This window comes from Dipodomys spectabilis, unplaced genomic scaffold (genome assembly GCF_019054845.1).
Source record: "Dipodomys spectabilis isolate Male_0828 unplaced genomic scaffold, ASM1905484v1 ptg000324l, whole genome shotgun sequence".
Lineage (NCBI taxonomy): Eukaryota > Metazoa > Chordata > Mammalia > Rodentia > Heteromyidae > Dipodomys > Dipodomys spectabilis.
The window spans coordinates 2,855,879-2,876,592 of NW_024871001.1; the positions used below are offsets into that span (position 1 = coordinate 2,855,879).

The following is a 20,714-nucleotide window of genomic DNA, read 5'->3' on the forward strand; positions in this document are numbered from 1 at the left end:
GTAGCAATATACTGAGGAATTGTTTACAGAGGAATAGCATCAGGATTAACTGTAGAATGGAGAGTCTAAACCGTTTTAACTCACAAACTTCTAACAACAAGTGCTCATGATTTTCTCATACCAACCAGTTTTCCAAATCTCTAGAAATCAACTGGGTTTTCTATAGAATTTCTAATGCTATATCTAGAATTAGCACAGACCCAGTAGGTCATAGGCTCAGTCTCACAAGACTATAGTCAATTCAAATGAAACTGAGGAACTGAAGTTTAACTTTTATATAACATTACTATGTTGCTAATGATTCCTGTATTTGGTAGTGTCAAACTTAGAAGAAGGAATGGATTTAAGAAATAATAAGGAAGAGACCTACCCCTCTGGGCAGGGATGAGACACACTCCCAGTGGAGACAGGGGAGCCCTGCGGAGCCATGGTAGCAGTTGGACTGACCATTGCTGTTGCAGGATTTGCAGGCTGTTATGTTTTACAAGCCACGAAGCATATGGAGCCTCAAGTAAAACAAGTTTTTCAAAGCCTACCAAAATCTGCCTTCAGCCGTGACTATTACAGAGGTGGATTTCAATCCAAAATGACAAAACGGGAAGCAGCATTAATACTAGGTGTAAGCCCTACTGCCAATAAAGGAAAGATAAGAGATACTCATCGAATTATGCTCTTAAATCACCCAGACAAAGGAGGATCTCCTTACGTAGCAGTCAAAATCAAGCTAAAGATTTACTAGAAGGACAAGCTAAAAAAATGAAGTACATGTATGATTAATTTTAAGTTCATATAAATTTATGAGTTCCAACTTTTTTGTAATAAAATGCCTCAGATATAAAGTTTTTAAAAATGATTCAGCACAAACAAGCTAAATCAAAGTTTGGGAATATTTTATTTAACTTGAGAACATTAAGAAAATTAGAGTAGTTGGAGCTAATGTTAAATAATGACAGGTATACACCACTTGAATACAGTTACTTATTTAGCAAACAAAAAAAGAAATAATAAGAACAACTGGAAAGGATTTCATTATTAAGGGAGGTTAGATTGAGTATTAGATAAAGAAAAGAAAGAAGTTAAATATCACACACAAATTTCTGTATTGTAGTGAATAATTACATCATTATTACCAGTAGAGTACAAACTTAGTCAGGGTAGAGGCTTTTTTGTCTTACTCAGTGTCTAGAATGTTAGCAGGTACTCAGTGAGTATTTGTCATAAGATGAATGGAAAAATGATCTAATGCAGTATTACTCAATACAATATAACAAAGAGGTGGTATGAGAAGAAATTCTTAATGAAAGTAGATGATGTTTGATGTTATTGACAACTTGTGTTCAGGAACTGTTCATGTATTTCTACCTGTATTGCATCATTTAATGTATACAATAGTCCTCTGTGAGATATATATATATATATATATATATATATATATAGTTCTCATTTTACAGGTAAAAACTGAAAATCAGAGAAGTTAAAACAACTAAACAAAGTGAAGTCTCTTGGTAGAAGTTTGAGGTGAGTTTGGGTCAAATTGTGGGAGAAGCCATTCACTCTAGCTTTAGGAGAAAGTCAATCTACACTTCAGTTACAGATTTTGAAATCACTAGTTAAAAGATGTTTACTGAAACTCATGAATGGAAGTGTTCGCCAGACATTATAGAATGACTATAAAAGCCCGTGGAAAAGAATCCTGGAGATGACATTGAAATATGAAGAACATTTGCAGGAGGAAGCCCAGAAAAGTATCATGTCCCCTGATGCAAGGTAGAACAGTGGCTAAGGAAGGATATGGAGTGGCCCATATTTCACTGATATAAAATATGATTTCAGAAATAAGGACTAAATATGATGTATAGGTTTCATGGACTTAGCAACTAAAAGTTACTGGGTCTTTATGCAAAAGTACTTTTATGAACAGATGTGGATAGGGTCAGATTAAAAGATATAAGGAAGCGAAAAGAAGATTATTATTACCCAAAGAGGAGCTACCCAGAGGTGTCAATGTTGTTTTAAAAAGGAAAACACAGGCTAGAGGTATGGCTCAAATGGTAGAGCACCAGCTATGAGCAAGCAAGCTGAGTGAGCATGAGGTCCTGAGTTTAAGCCCTGGCACTGGCAAAAATAAAACACTGAAGCAACAATGATACCCACAAGACAGTATATTGGAAATGAACTTTACAACTTTGGTGGAGGTGGGGAGGAGTGAGAGAGGTAGGGGAGGGAAAGGATAGTGGGGGTAAAACAAGGGAACGAGTAACAGTGCTTGACAAGAAATGTTCTCATTGCTTTACTCATGTAACTGTAACCCCTCTGTACAGCATCTTTACAATAACATAAAAATAATAATAAAAGAACACTGAAGGAAAATAGGCCAAGTGTACTAGCATACCCTTGTAACTCCATCTGCTTAAGAGTTAGACAGGAGGACACAGTTCAAGTCTAGTATGGGCAAATAAAAAAAATGTTAGCAAGACTAGATCGTAAAATTATTCTGGAGCCGGGCACTGGTGTCTCATGCCTGTAATCCTAGCTACTCAGGAGGATGATATCTGAGGGTCACAGTCCAAAGCCAGTGTGGGCAGGTAAGTCCCTGAGACTCTTATCTCCATTAAACCGCTCAAAAAATGGGAAGTGGTGCAGTGGTTCAAGTGGTAAAGTGCTTGCCTTGAGCTGAAGAGCTCAGGGACAATGCCCAGGCCCAGAGTTCAAGCCCCACAGCTGACAAAAAAGTAACAACAACAAGAAGAATCTGGGCATGGTACTGCATCCTTATAATACCAGCTACATGGGAGATGGAGATAGGATCCTAGTCTGAGGCCAGGTAGGCCAAGGAGCAAGACCCTATTAAAAACAAACATCAGCAAAAAGTGTTGGGCACATAGCTCAAGTGGTAGACTTGTTGCCTAGCAATTAGCACAAGATCCTGAGTTGAAACTCCAGTTCTGCCATAAAAAAGGAAATTATTTGAGCACAATTACGGGCAAAAAAGGCCTTTCAGGTGGGGCACATGGAAGGGGCAATGGAAGAGTTAGGACATGAAAATGGGAATACTGATGATGAGGTTGTTATCGATGGCATTGATACTCAAACTGTGGTCAACAAACCCATTACCAGCCCATGAATTAGGAGTTACTTGTCTGTGATGTGATAGATACTAAAATGGAAATTGAGACATTGCTAAAGCAGTATGATTTGATAACTACTTAATATAAATATTAAAAAATGTAGTTTGCATTTTGTACTTCTTCCTTCATCATAGTTGTTTTTCTTTCCTTTTTTGTACAGTCCTGATGCTTGAACTCAGATTTCCGCCTCCTGAGTAGCTGGGGTTACAGGTAAGACCCACTGGCACACTGCTTTCTTTCCTTTTTTGAGTTGCTTTATGTTAGTTATATCAGGGAGTTCATTGTTACATCTCAACATATGTTTACCCTATATTCCAATCAATTTCACCCACTCTGTCACATTCTCTGCCCTTTCAGCCCTCAAAATATCATCCATGCCAGGTTTCCTTGTTTTGTTTCATAGCTGCAAATAATCTGCTTCCAGATTATTCACTCTCTTTTGTCCTCCCATGAATACATTGTTGTTTTTCTAAGGATTCACTTTTATTGTATTTTACAGAATTATTAGCCTCTGCCATCTGTATGCATTTTAAAGGTCCTTTGTCAGAGTTTTAGAAGTGTTGCTAGAGCATAGATGTCAAAGTGAAAATGCATAAAGTAAGATGCAGTCAACATGTTCAAGACTTTGATATTATAGCATCTGTGTTTGTAACAGCGAGATGGGGAAGGGAGAGGGAGATATCAAGCTTTATTCTTGTATAATGGATAGAATGACTTTAGCACGTAACTTTGATCTAAGACCAATGGCTAATTAACAAACAGGAATTGGAAAGAATAGCTATTATACTAAAATGAAAAGTTGCATTTTCAGTGGGTCTTTATGATTCAGCATTCTTTGAAGTCCTGCAGTTCTTAGGGCATGTTTATACAGATTTGTGTATGGCCTAGTTTTATTTTTGTGATGCTGATGATTAAACCCAGGGCTTTGTGCGTGCTAGGCAAATTATCTACCATTTATTCCTTGTCTTGCCTAGTTTAACTCAACCTTACAAAATGGGAGAGAAGATAAAAAGATTTTTTCAAAGTGCTACAGAATGCTGGAATAGTCATCAAAATGTATGGATGAGTGAAAGTGGTAGGAAAGCATTGGTTCAATTGCTGATACGAACACACTGGGAGGCACAGTGACTATGCCAATGCACTGGTTAAGCTTGCCAAAACGCCATACAAAATACTACATGGTCAAAAAGTGTCTGTGACATAAACATATATAGTCAATGTAATTAATGTCATATATGTATATACATATTATGTGGAGAACATGGTTAATGTTTATGTTATTAAACTGGCTATTCATAATTGGCAGATAGTCAAAGAAAGACTAATTGGTAAGAAAGTGAAGAAAAATGTCCATAGTTTTTTTTTAGAAAAGTTTAAATCATTTGATCCTATTCTATTACTTTATATACTTTTTGCTAACTTTATTGATATTTAGAAACTTACTTTGACATTCCTTGCAAAAATCTGTAAAAATCCTGTACAAGTGGAACAACAAGGATCCTACCCGCCCTTCAAGAAATGACTAAGATGTAAAACCTGATAAAATGTATTGTCTAGTCAGCAAGTACTGTTTTAAAGAGGCATAAGGAAAATCAAATGAAAACCAGAAATGGGGTTGAGTGACACGGAGGAGAAAGATGGAAGTTGTGTGATAAATACGAAAATATAAATACGTAAAAATAAATAAAAATATCAATACAAAGCATGATGCTTTGTATTTATAAATTGATACGTTGAATTGACACCCCTTTGTACAACTACTTGAAGATAAAACACATTTTTAAAAAAGGAAATCAGAAATGAGGTATTACACATCCACATTGCTCTTATTTTTACCAACAAGAAATAATCAAAAAGCCACCAAAATTGTCTAGGGTACTCCAAACCCCTATCCTTTACTATATGAACAATTAAACATAAACTAACAAAATCAACTTTTTCAGGATTTTGAAACATATTTCAAAAGTCACAGCAACATGAGAAGCATTTCATGAAGAAAGAAGTTGTGAAAGTCTGGTAAGAGAACTGTTTGTTGTTGTTGTTGTTGAGGGTTTCACTATGTTGTTAGCTCAGGTTAGCCTAGAATTTATTAGTCTCCTTCTTCCTTCTGCCTTCCTACAGATTTAACTTACACTTACTACTTTCCATTCTCATCAGCTCAGTCAGTGCTAACCATGAAAGCCACATCCCACATACCTGGCATAGCTTAGTACTAGATGGCACAATATAGACCATACTTATTTATCATAGACTTGTGTCTATGTCCAAAGACCAAATTGATCAAATACCTAATGTTAGCTTAAATAAGCTAGAAACAATAAGAAAAATAATGCATGACTCACTGTGTATCTAATATTAGTGACAGAAAAATTCAGGTTCCTGCTCTATCTCAAAAAACTCATAATCTTTTGTTTATCGACATCCTTTCATTGTTAACAATAATTAGTGAAATTACTGGGACTTGAATTCAGAGCCAGAAAGCTCACTCTCAGCTTTTTCACTCAAGGCTTGATGTCTACCACACTTTCACTTCTAGCTTTTTGGTTATTAATTGGAGATAAGAGTCACATGAACTTTCCTGCCCTAGCTGGCTTCTAATCATGATTGTAAAAATCTCAGCTTCATGAGTAGCTAGGACTACAGTTGTGAGTCACCAGCACCTGGCCCTCACTTTGTTTTGATAAAATGCGGCCTTGGTCAATAAAAAGGCAAAAAATAAAATTAGGCCCTAAATGATAATACTGACAACAATGAGGATGGGTTGGGGTGTATGTCTGAGGAAGAATTGGGATTTAGGGGGCTCAGTGGTAGAGTGCTTGCCTTGCGTGCATGAGGCCCTCGGTTTGATTCCTCAGCACCACATAAGCAGAAAAAAGCCGGAAGTGGGACTGAGGCTCAAGTGATAGAGCATTGGTCTACAGCTGAAGAGCTGGGGGAAAGCGCCCAGGCCCAGAGTTCAGGCCCCACAACCGACATAAACAACAAAAAAAGATATCCCATAATAACTGAGGTTCGGTTTGGACCACTGGAGAAGCAATGACAACTAAGATAGTAGGTGTGGGAGGAGAGGCAGGTGGTGAGGGGGAGACTGAGTCATTTTTGTTTTGAACTTGTATTTGAAATGGCCTACAGCCACCTCATTCTTTGAGAAGTGTGCTTCTAGACTCTGTCAACATCAACTTGAGTGAAAATGGCCACAACTGTAATGCCAACAATTAAAACACCTCTGTGAAATCCAAATGAGCATGGCTGACTTTTGGTTTTCTATTCTTTTCATATTCTAAAATAGTCTATGTTCCATATAAACAATTATACAATAGACAAATGGAAAGAGGAAAATATAAATTCATCCATAGTCCAGCTACACAGTAATGATAACTAATATCACATAAGAACAGTATCATCAGAGAGTGCCATATAGGAGCTCAACTATAAGAAGTAATTTGCTTAGAATTCCAAGAAAAGGCTTCAAAGAGAAAATGATGTTGGCCCAGGTCTTCCAGACTTTGAGAACATGTTTTTGACCATGCAGGGGGAGAAGGTGGAGGGGCAGGATAAGAAGGAATGGTATCCATTTTTAAAGTTGAGATAATTAAATTTTTTCTTTCCTTTCTTTTGTCTCAGTACTGGGGCTTGAACTCAGAGCTGATGCTCTCCTTTTTTTTTTAATTTCACTCCAGCCTAGTACTCTAGCACTTGATCCGCACCTCCATTTTTAACTTTTCAGTGGGTGATTGGCAATAAAAATCTCATGGAATTTCCTACCTGGGCTGGCAGGAAAGCTACTCAGCCTCCTGAGTAGCTAGGATTACAGGTGTGAGCCACTGGTACTCAGCATTGTGTTTTATTTTATAACATATTGTTTTAGCTTGATATTTTATATGTACAAGTTATACACTGAATTTGTTTTGGTTCTGTAGTGGATTATTTTTTTCTGTTTTCTTTTTTATTGTCAAGGGGATGTACATAGGGGTTACAGTTACATAAATAAGATTATAAGTACATTTCTCATCAAACTTGTTACCCCTTCCCTCATTTTTCTCCTGCTTTCCCACCCCCCAACCCCCACAAGTTGTGTAGATCATTTCCAAAAAATTGTCTTGTCAATAACACTGTTGCATTGGTTCCCCCCTTATCCTTTGTCTCACCATTCTGTTGCTTCCCTTCCCTTCCCTTCCCTTCCTTAATCCAAATAAATGTATATACAATACCAGGGTACCAAAATCAAATACAGTGATGACGAAGGATATACCATAGGGGGGAAAACATACAAAAGAAACACGAAATCACATAGTGCATTAAAAACAAGAACAAAGAATAACCTCTTGTGTCCTTGTCTTGGAGTTCATTTCACTTTTCATCATCTTATATGGTCATATGTATGTAGCTATTGAGCTACTCTGCTCATCTGCCAAGATTGTTCTAGACATATACTAATTATTGCAAATAAGGGAAACCATGGGAACTATGTTTCTTTGGGTCTGGCTTTCTTCACTTAATATGATTTTTTCTAAGTCTTTCCATTTCCTTACAAATGGACCAGTGCCATTCTTTTCTATGGAAGCATACACACACACACACACACACACACACACACAAACACACACACACACACACACACACACACACACACACACACACACACACACACACACACTCTTGATCCATTCCATTCATCTGCTGAGGGGCATCTGGGTTGGTTCCATGTCTTAGCTATGGTGACTATTGCTGCTGGTAGCTTTACTATGGCCTTGTTTGTGATCATTTGGATAAATGCCCAGAAGTGGGTCATGGGAGAGCTCTATGTGCAGTCTTTTGAGGAACCTCCATACTGCTTTCCAGGGTAGTTGAACAAGTTTACACTCCCACCAACAGTGCAATAGCATTCTCTTTTGGCCACATCCCTTCCAGTATCTGTTGTTATTTCTTGATTATAGCCATTCTAGCTGGGGTGAGGTCAAATCTCAATGTTGTTGATTTGCATTTCTTTTATGGCTAGAGATGTTGAGCATTTCTTCATGTGTCTATTGGCCATTCTTATTTCCTCTTCAGAGAAGTCTCTCTTTAAGTCTTTAGCCCACTTATTAATGGGGCACTTATTTCTTTGAGGATTTATTGTTGGGGGATTTAATTTTTTTGAGGGGGGGTCCGGTTGTGGGGCCTGAACTCTGGGCCTGGGTGCTGTCCCTCAGCAATTCAGCTCAAGGCTAGCGCTCTACCACGTTAGCCACAGCGCCACTTCCGGCTTTTTTCTTCTTGCTTATGTGGTGCTGGGGAATCGAACCCAGGGCCTCATGCATTGCAAGGCAAGCGCTCTACCACCTTCCCAGGCCAGGGCAGGGAGGATTTAATTTTTTGAGTTCTAAGTATGTTTTAGATATGTCTGTTGTATGGCTAGTGAAAATCTTCTCCCAATCTGTAGGCTTTCTATTGATCTAGCTATCTATGTCCTTTGCCATGCAGAAGCTCTGCAATTTCATACAATCTCATTTGTCCAACCTTTGATTTGTTGTGTTTCTGGGTCTTTTTAAAGAAAATTTCAGCCTGTGCCAAGGAGCCCTAGAGTTTCTCCTATTCCTTCTTGTAATGTTTTCAGGCTATCTGCTTTGACTTTGAGGTCTTTGATCCATTTGGAGTTGATTCTGGTGCAGGGTGACATATAAGGATCTCACTTTAGTTTTCTACAGGTGTTTAACCAATTTTGCCAGCACCATTTACTGAAGGGGCTGTCTTTCTTCCATCCTATTTTTAGCTCCCTTTCGAAGATTAGGTGGCTGTAGGTCTGCAGGTTTTTGGGTCTTTGGTTCTATTCCATTGGTCCTCATGTCTTTTCTGTTTTGATTACTATGGTTTTGTAATAGAATTTGAAGTTTGGTATTGGTATTCCTCCAGCACTATTCTATCTGCTAAGGACTGTTTTTGCTATTCAGGGGCCTTTATTGTTCCATATGAATATTTGGATTGCTTCTTCGAATTCATTAGAGAATGAGGTTGGGATATTGAAGGGTATTGCATTGAATTTGTAGTTAGTCTTTGCCAGTATTGCCACTTTCATGATGTTGATCCTCCCAATCCAGGAGCATGGGAGGTCTTTCCTACAGTGAAATTTTGATAGTGAAATATATACTTGGTTTTAGAAGACAGCAGAGTAGTTATGTTTGAAGTGACTTTTCCTAGACTACTGTTTTAGAAATGTTAACCTGCCTGTTGTCACCAACTGAAAGTGATATTTCTGAGGAATGGGTTTCTTGGTTTCCCTTCAGATCCAGTCTCCAGAGGTGTGATTTACTTAAATAGCTATTTTCCCCTCATCTTTGAAAATTATTTTTCCCTGACATATTCTCATTTACCACAAAGACAAAGTCTTTGTAAATCAAAAATTAAATTTAGAATTCCCTAGGGCACACAAGGTTAGTTGCAATTTTTTTTAAATAAATTCAATTTGAAGACACTAACTGCCAAGCCAAATGTCCCCAGGGATGGCTGCTCTTGTAGGTCAAGAAAAAAATGGTAGAAATCTTATACAAAGTTCTGTCAAAATATTTAGCAGTCTTCACTGGTAAATGCTATTAGTGGTTAGATGTGATTAATTTTCAGTTTAGTGATTTTGACATTTTGCATGTACTATAGGTAAATCATTCTAGGTAGTCTATATTTTCTGAGTTTAGAATTACAGTAAGGAGGATTTTAGCCAATAGCTACTTTTTGTGTGGCTTTCAGACTGAAGGTCTGAAGGGATATCGCACTCTGCAAGCTATTTAAGTTTTCATGAAGTGCTCTTTTCGAAATGGAGTAATAATGACCCCCCCTCTATCTCTCCCTCCCTTCCTCCCTCCCTTTCTCTCTCTCTTCTTTTTTTTAATTGTGAAAATACTGTACAGAGGGGTTGCAATTACATTGGCAAGATAATGAGTACATTTCTTATCAAGTGTTGCCTCCTCCTTTGTTTCCCCTTCCCATCTCATCCTCCCCCCACCTCTCCCAACCCCCCACCAAAGTTGTACAGTTCGTTATCGACATAACAACTTGTACATCTCATTGTTGCAATGGGTCTACCTGTATCCCTGTTTAAACGATTTGTTTTTCCCCTTCCCCCTCCACAAATTATACCGACATCAAATACAGTGAAAGCAGGGGTTATACTGTGGGGGAGGGACATACAAAGCAACAAAGAAATCATCTTATAAATGTGTTAGAAACAATCGCATGAAAAAAAAAACCATTTGAATAGATATCTTAGGGTTCATTTCCCTAACATCAGCTTATCTGACATTTTCTGCTTAACTCAGACATATACTAGATATTGCAAATAAGGAAAACCATGGGACCTATGTTTCTTTGGGCCTGGCTTACTTCACTTAATATAATTTATTCCACGCCTTTCCATTTGCTAACAAATGGGGCAATGTCATTCTTTCTGATGGAGGCATAGAATTCCATTGTGTATATGTACCACGTTTTCTTGATCCATTCATGTACTGAGGGGCATCTGGGTTGGTTCCATATCTTAGCTATAGTAAATAATGCTGCAATAAACATAGTTGTGTGGGTAGCTTTAGTGTGGTCTTGTTTATGAACATTTGGGTAAATGCCCAAAAGTGGGATTGCTGGGTCATAGGGGAGCTCTATGTGGAGTCTTTTGAGGAACTTCCATAATGCTTTCCAAAGTGGTTGAACAAGTTTACACTCCCACCAACAATGCAGTAAGGTTCCCTTCTGTCCACATCCCCTCGCGCATCTGTTGTTATTAGAGTTCTTGATTTTAACCATTCTAACTGGAGTGAGGTGGTATCTCAATGTTGTTTTGATTTGCATTTCTTTTATGGCTAAGGAGGTTGAGCATTTCTTCATGTGTCTATTGGCCATCCTTCTTTCCTCTTCGGAGAAGTTTTTCTTTAAGTCTTTAGCTCACTTATTTATTGGGCAGTTGTTTCTTTGAAGATTTGTTGTTGGGGGATTTAATTTTTTGAGTTCCAGGTATGTTTTAGATATGAGACCTTTGTCCATTGTATGGCTAGTGAGCATCTTCTCCCAATCTGTGGGCTTTCTATTGATCTTGCTAGTTATGTCTTTGCCATGCAGAAGCTCTGCAATTTCACGCAATCCCATTTGTCCAACCTTTCTTTGATTTGTTGTGTTTCTGGGTCTCTATTAAGAAAATTTCGGCCTGTGCCAAGGAGACCTAGGGTTTCTCCTATTCCATCCTGTAATGTTTTCAGAGTGTCTGCTTTGACTTCGAGGTCTTTGATCCATTTGGGGTTGATTCTGGTGCAGGGTGATATATAAGGATCTAGCTTTAGTTTTCTACAAGTAGTTAACCAATTTTGCCAGCACCATTTACTGAAGAGGCTGTCTTTCTTCCATTCTATTGTTTTAGCTCCCTTATCGAAGATTAGATGGCTATAGGTCTGTAGGTTCATTTCTGGGTTTTCATTTCTATTCCATTGGTCCTGAGGTATGTTCTTATGCCAGTACCAAATTGTTTTGATTACTATGGCTTTATACTAGAGTTTGAAATTTGGTATTGATATTCCTCCAGCAGTGTTCTTTCTGTTGAGGATCGTTTTTGCTATTCGGAGTCTTTTATTGTTCCATATGAATTTTTGGATTGCCTCTTCTATTTCCTTGAAGAATGAGGTTGGAATTTTGATAGGTATCGCATTGAATTTGTAGATAGCCTTGGGAAGTATTGCCATTTTCACGATGTTGATCTTTCCAATCCAGGAGCGTGGGAGTTTTTGCCACTTTCTAAGTTCTGTTTTGATTTCCTTTTTCAAGTTTTTAAAGTTTTCATCATAGAGGTCCTTCACTTCTTTGGTTAAGTTAATTCCTAGGTATTTTATTTTTTGTGGGGCTATTACGAACGGAGTTGCTTTCCTAATTTCAGCCACACTTTTCTCATTGTTGGCATACAGAAAAGCCATTGAGTGTTGAGGTTTAATTTTATACCCTGCTACTTTGCCAAAGTTTTGAATCAGCTTGAGTAATTTGGGAGTGGAGACTATGGGATTCTTTAAATACAAGATCATGTCATCTGCAAAGAGGGAGAGTTTTACTTCTTCTTTCCCTATTTGGATCCCCTTTATGTGTGCATCTTGTCTTATTGCTGTAGCTAGGCATTCTAATACTAGATTGAAGAGAAGTGGAGAGAGTGGACATCCTTGTCTTGTTCCTGAGTTAAGAGGAAATGGCTTTAGCTTTTCACCATTAAGTATAATGCTGGCTGGCTGTAGGTTTGTCATATACAGCCTTTATTGTTTTGTGTCTCTCTTATTTCTGAAGACTGAGCCTAGCGCTTGCTTAATTCGTTTGTTCAGCTGAAGCTCTGCTACTTGAGCAACACTTCCAGTCTTGTTTTTGCGATTTAGGAGTCTAGTGGACTTTTCTGCTCAGATTAACTTCAAACCATGCTGAGTGAAAGCCAGTCAAAAGAGTGCATTTTTATATGGTTTTTTCATTTCAAATAGCAAGTGGAGACAGTAGCTTACTGATAGGTGGTGATAGAAGGATGATGGCACATGAATACAATGGGTTTTAAATTTTTTATTGTAAAGGTGATGTAAAGAGGGGGTACAGAAGTCAGGTATTGAGTATATTTCTTTTTCAACTGTGTCACTTCTTCTGTTTTCTCCCAGTTATTCCTCTTCTGATCCCTCTCCCCCACAAGTTGTATAATTCATTTTCAACAAGGTGTCTAATGAGTATCACTGCTAATTAGTTCACCCTTTGTCACAATGTTTCATTCCCATAGCAACCTGAAATCGTTACATATATCTGAATATGTTGAATTCATCCAATTATAGTTAAAATAGTTGAATTATATGATATGTGAGTTATATTTCAAAAATTTCCTGATAAAACAAAAAAAACTTTAACCATTTATATGTCATATTTTTTTTGGTGGGGGGGTCCAGTCGTGGGGCCTGAACTCTAGGCCTGGGTGCTGTCCCTCAGCTCTTCAGCTCAAGGCTAGCTCTCTACCACTTGAGCCACAGTGCCACTTCCGGCTTTTTTCTATTTGCCTATGTGGTGGTGAGGAATCAAACCCAGGGCCTCAGGCATGCAAGGCAAGCGCTCTACCACTGAGCCACATTCCCAGCCACTATGTCATATTTTTATATAGCATTTATATATCATTTCTGTGAGTTGACAACATGGACTGGATTCATTTTAATATGGTTTTGTTCTAATTGGGATTCTTTGTATACTGCTGGTTGCCTGGGCTTACCTATCTAAAACCTTAGAAAGGAGAGCTGGGTTAATTTGGCACAGTTCTTTTTTTTTAATTTTATTTTATTGTAAAGATGCTGTACAGAGGGGTTACAGTTGCATGAGTAAGGCAATGACTACATTTCTTGTCAATCATTGTTAACCCTTCCCTTCCTTGTTGTTGTCCCACTATCCCTTTCCTCCCCCACCTCCCACCCTCCTCCCCACCCCACCTCCATCCTCTCTCCTTCCCCTCCCCCCCTGAAGTTGTAAAGTTCATTTCCAATATACTGTCTTGTGGGTATCCTTGTTTCAATGGGTCATCCTGTGCCCTTGTTTCAGTGTTTTGTTATTCCTCTTCCCCTCCCCAAATTAGACAAGTGTATATACAAGATGCAGGGTACCAAAATCAAGTACAGTGACAACAGGGGATATACCATAGGGGAAAGAACATACAAAGGAAACAACAACAAAATAAATCACATGGTACATTTAAAACAAAAACAATAAAGACAGACAGACCTTTGTATCCATATCTTGGGGCTCATTTTACTTAGCATCATCTTATATGGTCATTTGTACATGGTTTTTGAGCTTTACAGCTCATCTGATAAGATTGTCCTATATGTATACTAATTATTGCAAATAAGGGAAACCATGGGACCTAAATTTATTTGTGACTGGGTTACTTCACTTAATTTGGTTTTTTCCAAGCACAGCTCTATGTGATCTCTTGTGATGGCTATTTTGAGATGTTGATTTAATTAAGAAACACCTAGAGAACTAACAAGGCATAATTTCTGGCTTCTGTGAAGTTATTTCTTGAGGAAATTGGGATATATATATATATATATATATATATATGGATATATATACATATATATGGATATATATCCATATATGGATATATATGGATATATATATGGATATATATCCATATATATATCCATATATATGGATATATATCCATATATATGTATATATATTCTGAGTGCAGAAGATTTTCTCTCAATGTGGATAGACATCATTCTAGTCAACTAGGGACTCAGAAAGAGGAAAGCAGAGAGAAAAGTGTTTTCTCTGTCTTCTAGAGCCAGAATACTCTCCTCTTCATGCCCTAAGACACCAGAACACTGAGATTTCCAGTCTTGGATTTCTAGGATTTGTAGTAGTAATCCTTAAAGACTCTTAGACCTTTGGCTTCAGATTGAGAGTTTATACCATCAGTTTTCCTGGTTCTGAGACTTTTAGACTTAAACTCAGCTATACCACCAGCATCTCAGAATCTCTAATGACATGTCATGAGACTTCTCAGTCTCCTCTCCACGTATATGTATGTATGTATTATACATGTGTCTATAATTACACATACATGTATGGTGTCACATATATACATATGCACATATATGCATGTATAATATATAGATAATTTAGTCATGGAAGTAATAAAGGATACACACACATACTCATAGACACTTGGCTCTTTTCTGGGTAATGCTTGTTTACATGACAGAATATAAAAAGACAAAATCTCATAAGGACCAAGTCTGTTTACTGCACCACCCTTCTGTTCTCATTTTATTTCCCCAAATAACTAGTGAGGCAAGCAAAGATTTAAGAGCCAGCCACAAAGGCACTGTATCTTCATGAGAGAAGCTGCAAAATTACCTTTTCTAAAGTCTGGATACAGAGTAGTTATGAGGTTGGGATAATTGTGGCCCCTTCTACAACCTACCATACAGTATTGCAACCATGCATTCTGTACCTATACCCTCTTAGAGTCTTTTTCTATCTTATCATAGTTAATAAAATTATGAAAGTTATATTTGCATCCATCTAGGTTTGAGATATATCAAATGCCAAGAAACCTATTAAAGTCAAGGTTCTCCATTACTTGTGGTAGATATAAGGTCATCCTAAATTCATAGTCCTTTCTTGCCATACGTTCACTTACATACCCAAAGTACCTTACCAATTCAGGGATATTTTTCATGCTATCTTTAGGGAATGTTCTCTTACTATTTATTTTCCTGGTTCATTCCTGATCCTTTGGTCAGTTCTCAGGTTTAATGTCAATTTCTCAGAGAATATTCCTTGACTATTTCATGTAAATTATACTTCTTCTCTTTTTCTTAATATTAGTTTTTAAAATGTAGATAAGTAGCTCATCAGAACTGGATGATCCCAAAAAGTATTTGGCCAGGAATACTGCTATCCTATTATAGTAAGTACAACCACCTATCTTACAATAAAGAATTATCCATTCTGACGTATCCTAATGCTGAGGTTGGCCAACTGTGCTTTAGATCACACACAACAACTTGGAAGTACATGTTTATTTGGATATCTGTTTAAAACAGCTTTCCTACTAGACTGGATAACTCCTAAGGATGAAATAATGCCTGTTTTATTTAACATTTATAATATGTTACATATAGCTCAATGTCTGGTGCCAATAAGTGTATATATAATAAAGTATGGAATGAATAGTAGTTTAGAAGAAAGGGAAAAAAAACCTTTGTAAGGAGGGTATAAAACTTTCTTGGTGTGTAGGATACTGCCAGTGTCCTGTCTATATCTGCTATACCGCTGAAGTGTATATTTTTCCTACTTTCAGATGTTGGAGCCTGTATTTCTTTGTGTGATGCCTTGTATTAGTAAACAAGAGCTCACTCTGCTCAAGGATATGATGGTCTAAAGTGATGGAGCATTACTGGTCTCTGGGCAGATGTTTTCTAGTAGTCTATCCATTTTTTCAGTGACATTGAGTTGCTTAATCCTGACCACTTTGAATCAAAAGATCAAAGTAATTATAGTAATTATAGATCTAGCTTCTCAGCAGAAGCAGGAAATACAAATGGGATTTTTCAATTAGGAATCTGTACATTAGCCTCTTGTATAATGGCATAAAGTCCTGTCTCATGAGAAAGACTTCCAAGTTTTGGAGATTGTTATATCAGCATCAGTAATGCCTGTATGGGTTGAAATGACTAAGAATGAAAATTATGGTGCTAGAACTTCCAAAATTCAACAAGGAGAAAGGCTGATAAGACTATTTAAAATAAAGGACAAATGACTCTGAGGTAACTCTTATAGCACCAAGAACAGAACTAGGGCTCCAGGTGAAAGCATAGTATCAGCTGTATTAGAGAGGAGTCTCACTTAACAGAGTTTTGCATAGTTTGATTTTGCATAGTTTTACCTTGCGAGTCCTGAGATTTGAACTCAGGACCTTGGCACTGTACCTGAGCTTATGTGCTCTTAAGAGTAATGTTCTATCACTTGAGCCACAGCTCCACTTCCTTGAAATTGCTTAGATTGGAGCTTCCTTTCTTCTATTTTTCTTCCTTTTGGAAAAGGAAAATTTATTTTATGTGAATGAACCAAGCCATAAGACAGAAAAGCAGAAACACAAGAATAGCAGAGAAGAAAATTAACATGAAAAAAAGCTAAATACTATATCTTGAGACCTTGGCATAATTTAGGAGAACCAATGATGATACATCTGGGCTAAAACTGAGCAAAGGGTGTGCTTTTCTTTCTTCCTTTCTCCCTCCCTCCCTCCTCTCCTCCTTTCCTGGGTCTGGGTACTGTCTCTCAGCTCTTCAGCTCAAGGCTAGTACTCTACCACTTGAGCCACAGCGCCACTCCCAGTTTTCTGGTGGTTTATTGGAGATAAGAGTCTCACAGACTTTCCTGCTTGGGCTGCCTTTGAACTGTGATCCTCAGATCTCAACTTCCTGAGTACTTAGGATTACAGGCATGAGCCACAGACCTGGCTTAAGGGTGTGCTTTTTTATTAACAATGTCTATGTAAGTTTGATAATATATTGAGTATCTCAGTTTTAATTGTGAAAGTTAATATTTTTTTCTCTTTTTGGGGGATCAGTGTTTTTAAACTCAGGGCCTCATATTTGCTAGGCTGGTACCCTACCACTTGAACCACACTTCTAGTTCTTTGATTTTTTAAAATATTTTTTATTGTAAAGGTGATGTACAGAAGACTTATAATTAGACAAGTTAGATATTGAGTACATTTCCTTTTGAACAGTGTCACCTCTTCCCTACTTTTCTTCTAGTTTTTTCCCTCCCAACCCTCTCCCCCACAAGTTGTATAGTTCATTTTCAACATAGTTTCTAGTGAGTATCATTGCTGAATTAACTCATCCTTTATGAATTAACTCATCCTTTATCCCACCATTTCTGTGCTTCCCCTTCCACTCCTCAAATTAGATAAACTTATATACAAGACAAAAGGTACAGAGGTCAAAAACAGCAATGAAAGGGGGGGAAACAAAATAAGCCCACAAAAAGCAAAATAAAAATCCTCTTGTTTTCATTTCTTGGAGATCATTTCAATAAGCATCATTTTATATGATCATATGCACATAGCTATTGAGCCCTTGTAATTCTCTTCTAAGAATATCTTTGAAAAACTTTTATTAAGCAAAGTAAGCCAGACCCAAAGAAATATGTTGCATAGTTTCCCTCATTTATAATAGAATGTGCCTATAAATCTACAAGTAAACCCAATGGGTCGTAAAAGACAAAAAAATTACACTTGGCCATGATAAATTAAACAGGACTCTAAACATTTACACAGTGAGACTAAAGAAAGATATTTCTTTGATTTGTGTGGGTGTGTGTGTCATTTCTGGGGCTTGAACTCAGATCCCTGGATACAGTCCCTAAACATTCTTGCTCAACACTAGTACTCTACCACTTAAACCAGAGCACCACTTCCAGCTTTTTGAAGGCTAATTGGAGAAAACAGTCTCATGAATTTTCCTGCCTCAGCTGGTTTTGAACTGTGATCTTCACATCTCAACATCCTGAGTAGCTAGGATTATAGGCTTGAGCCATCTACACCCAGCTTTTGCTTGTTATTTTTGAGATAGGTTCTCATGGACTATTTTCTGCTTCAGCTAGCCTTAAGCCATGTTTCTTCTATTCTCAGCCACTTGAGTACCTAGGATTACAGGCAAACAGCATAAACACTCATGCAGATATTGGATGAACGTGTTAAATGAGAAAGATGTTATGACTTATTTTTTAACTATCCAGAATAAATCCAAGTTTATGAATCAGCTGTATTAGACAAGCTGCTGGCTAATGCTTATAATCCTTGTTACTCAAGAAATTTAGATCTACTGCCCGTTAAATAAGTGGGCTAAGGACTTAAAGAGAAAATAAGGATACAGTTTGACCCATTGTAACAATGAAATGTACAAGACACTGTTGAACAATGAGCTTTACAATTTAGGTGGGAGGGGGTAGGGAAGGTGGGGGGGAGTGTATTTGTGGAAGTGGGAGAGAAGGGATGGTAGGGGAAAAACAAAGGAGGAGGCAACAATGCTTGATAAGAAATGTACTCATTACCTTGCTCATGTAACTGTAACCCCTCTGTACATTATTTTCATAATAAAAAACTAATTTAAAAAAGACTTAAAGAGAAACTTCTCTAAAGAGGAAATAAGAATGGCCAATAGATACATGAAGAAATGCTCAACCGCTCTAGTCATAAAAGAAATGTAAATCAAAACACCATTGAGATTCCACCTCACCCCAATTAGAATGGCTATAATCAAGAAATCTAATAACAACAGATGCTGGAGGGGATGTGGACAGAAGGGAACCTTACTGCATTGTTGGTGGGAGTGTAAACTTGTTCAACCACTTTGGAAAGCATTATGGAGGTTCCTCAAAAGACTCCACATAGAGCTCCCCTATGACCCAACAATCCCACTTTTGGGCATTTACCCAAACAATCACAAACAAGGCCACACTAAGGCTACCAGCACAACTATGTTTATTGTAGCATTATTTACTATAGCTAAGATATGGAACCAACCCAGATGCCCCTCAGTAGATGAATGGATCAAGAAAATGTGATACACACACACACACACACACACACACACACACACACGCACACACACACACACACACACATACACATATATACACACTGGAATTCTATGCCTCCATCAGAAAGAATGATGTTGCCCTATTTGTTAGGAAATGGAAATACTTGGAAAAAATTATATTAAGTGAAGTAAGCCAGGCTCAATTCTAGGTCCCATGGTTTCCCTTATTTACAATAACTAGTACATGTGTAAGACAAGCAGAAAAGGCCAAAAGCTGTGTACATATGACCATATAAGATGATGTTAAGCAAAATGAACCCCAAGATAGGGACACAAATACCTTTTTTCTTTCTTGCTATTGTTTCTAAGTTATTTAGAATGTACCATGTGATTTCTTTGTTTCTTTGTATGTTTCTCCCCCCTGATTTCACTGTATTTGATGTTGTTGCCCTCCATCTTGTATATACACTTCTCTCATTTGGGGAGGGGAAAGGAAAAAACAAAATGCTTAAATAGAGATACAGGTTGACCCATGGGAAGAAGAGAAGGGATGGGAAGGGGAAACAAAGGAGGAGGCTACAATGCTTGATAAGAAATGTACTCATTATCTTGCCCATGTAATTGTAACCCCTCTTTACAGTATTTTCACAATAAAAAAACTATGCTGAAAATGAACTTTACAACTTAGGTGGGGGGTATAGTTGTAAAGGTGGGAGGGAAGGGATGGAAGGGGGAAGACAAAGGAGGAGGCAACAATGCTCAATAGGAAATGTACTCATTACCTTGCTCATGTAACTGTAACCCCTTTGTACAGCATTTTTACAATAAAAAACGTACATAAAAAAAGAAAGAAAAAACTTAGATCTGAGGACTTTAGTTCAATGTAATCCTAGAGAGACAAAACCAAGAGTATTTTCTCCAATTAACCAGAAAACACCATAAGTGGAAACATGGCTCAAGTGGTAGAGCACCAGCTTTGAGTAGAGAAAGATAAGAGACAGTGCCTAGGCCCTGAGTTTAAACCTCAGTACCAACACACACACACACACACACACACACACACACACACACACACAAATATAAATCAGGTATATTTAAATGAGTAAAATGAAGTTAAAATTCAATACAAGTTGGGAATAACCATACCTCTACTGTTTGCAATCGGTAACCTGCAACTAACAAAATGATATGAAGGACTTCAAAAGAAAGCACAAGACTGAATAACCTGTAGATGTGAAAATCAGGGCAGTTTTCAAATGGAACATTTAGTTTTACAATGTTAATTCAAGTATAAAGTTAAAGTTTTCTCGAAATCAGGATCCTGTTACCAGGTTGCCATGGCATACATTGTTAGGCTAAGGCCTAACTACAGTTCCATGGACACCAATGACAGCATAATGTGTAAGATGTCACAAAAGCAGCTGGTAGGGCCTGGGTGCTGCCAACTTCAGGTAACCAGTCCAGCTGACAAATCAGGCAAAGCAGACCAGAGTAAAACCCAGAAGCCATC

General features: G+C 37.6%; 1 protein-coding gene across 1 annotated transcript; it reads left to right on the top strand.

Annotated features, from left to right (window-relative positions):
* Positions 1 to 427: 427 nt before the first annotated feature.
* LOC122128191 (mitochondrial import inner membrane translocase subunit TIM14-like) lies at positions 428 to 739 on the top strand. Its single transcript, XM_042702474.1, has one exon. The coding sequence runs from the start codon at positions 428 to 430 to the stop codon at positions 737 to 739; it is 312 nt and encodes a 103-aa protein (XP_042558408.1).
* Positions 740 to 20,714: the final 19,975 nt, after the last annotated feature.

Coding starts and splice junctions, on each gene's coding strand:
- LOC122128191 (XM_042702474.1), top strand. CDS start 428: ATGGTAGCAGTTGGACTGACCATTGCTGTTGCAGGATTTGCAGGCTGT.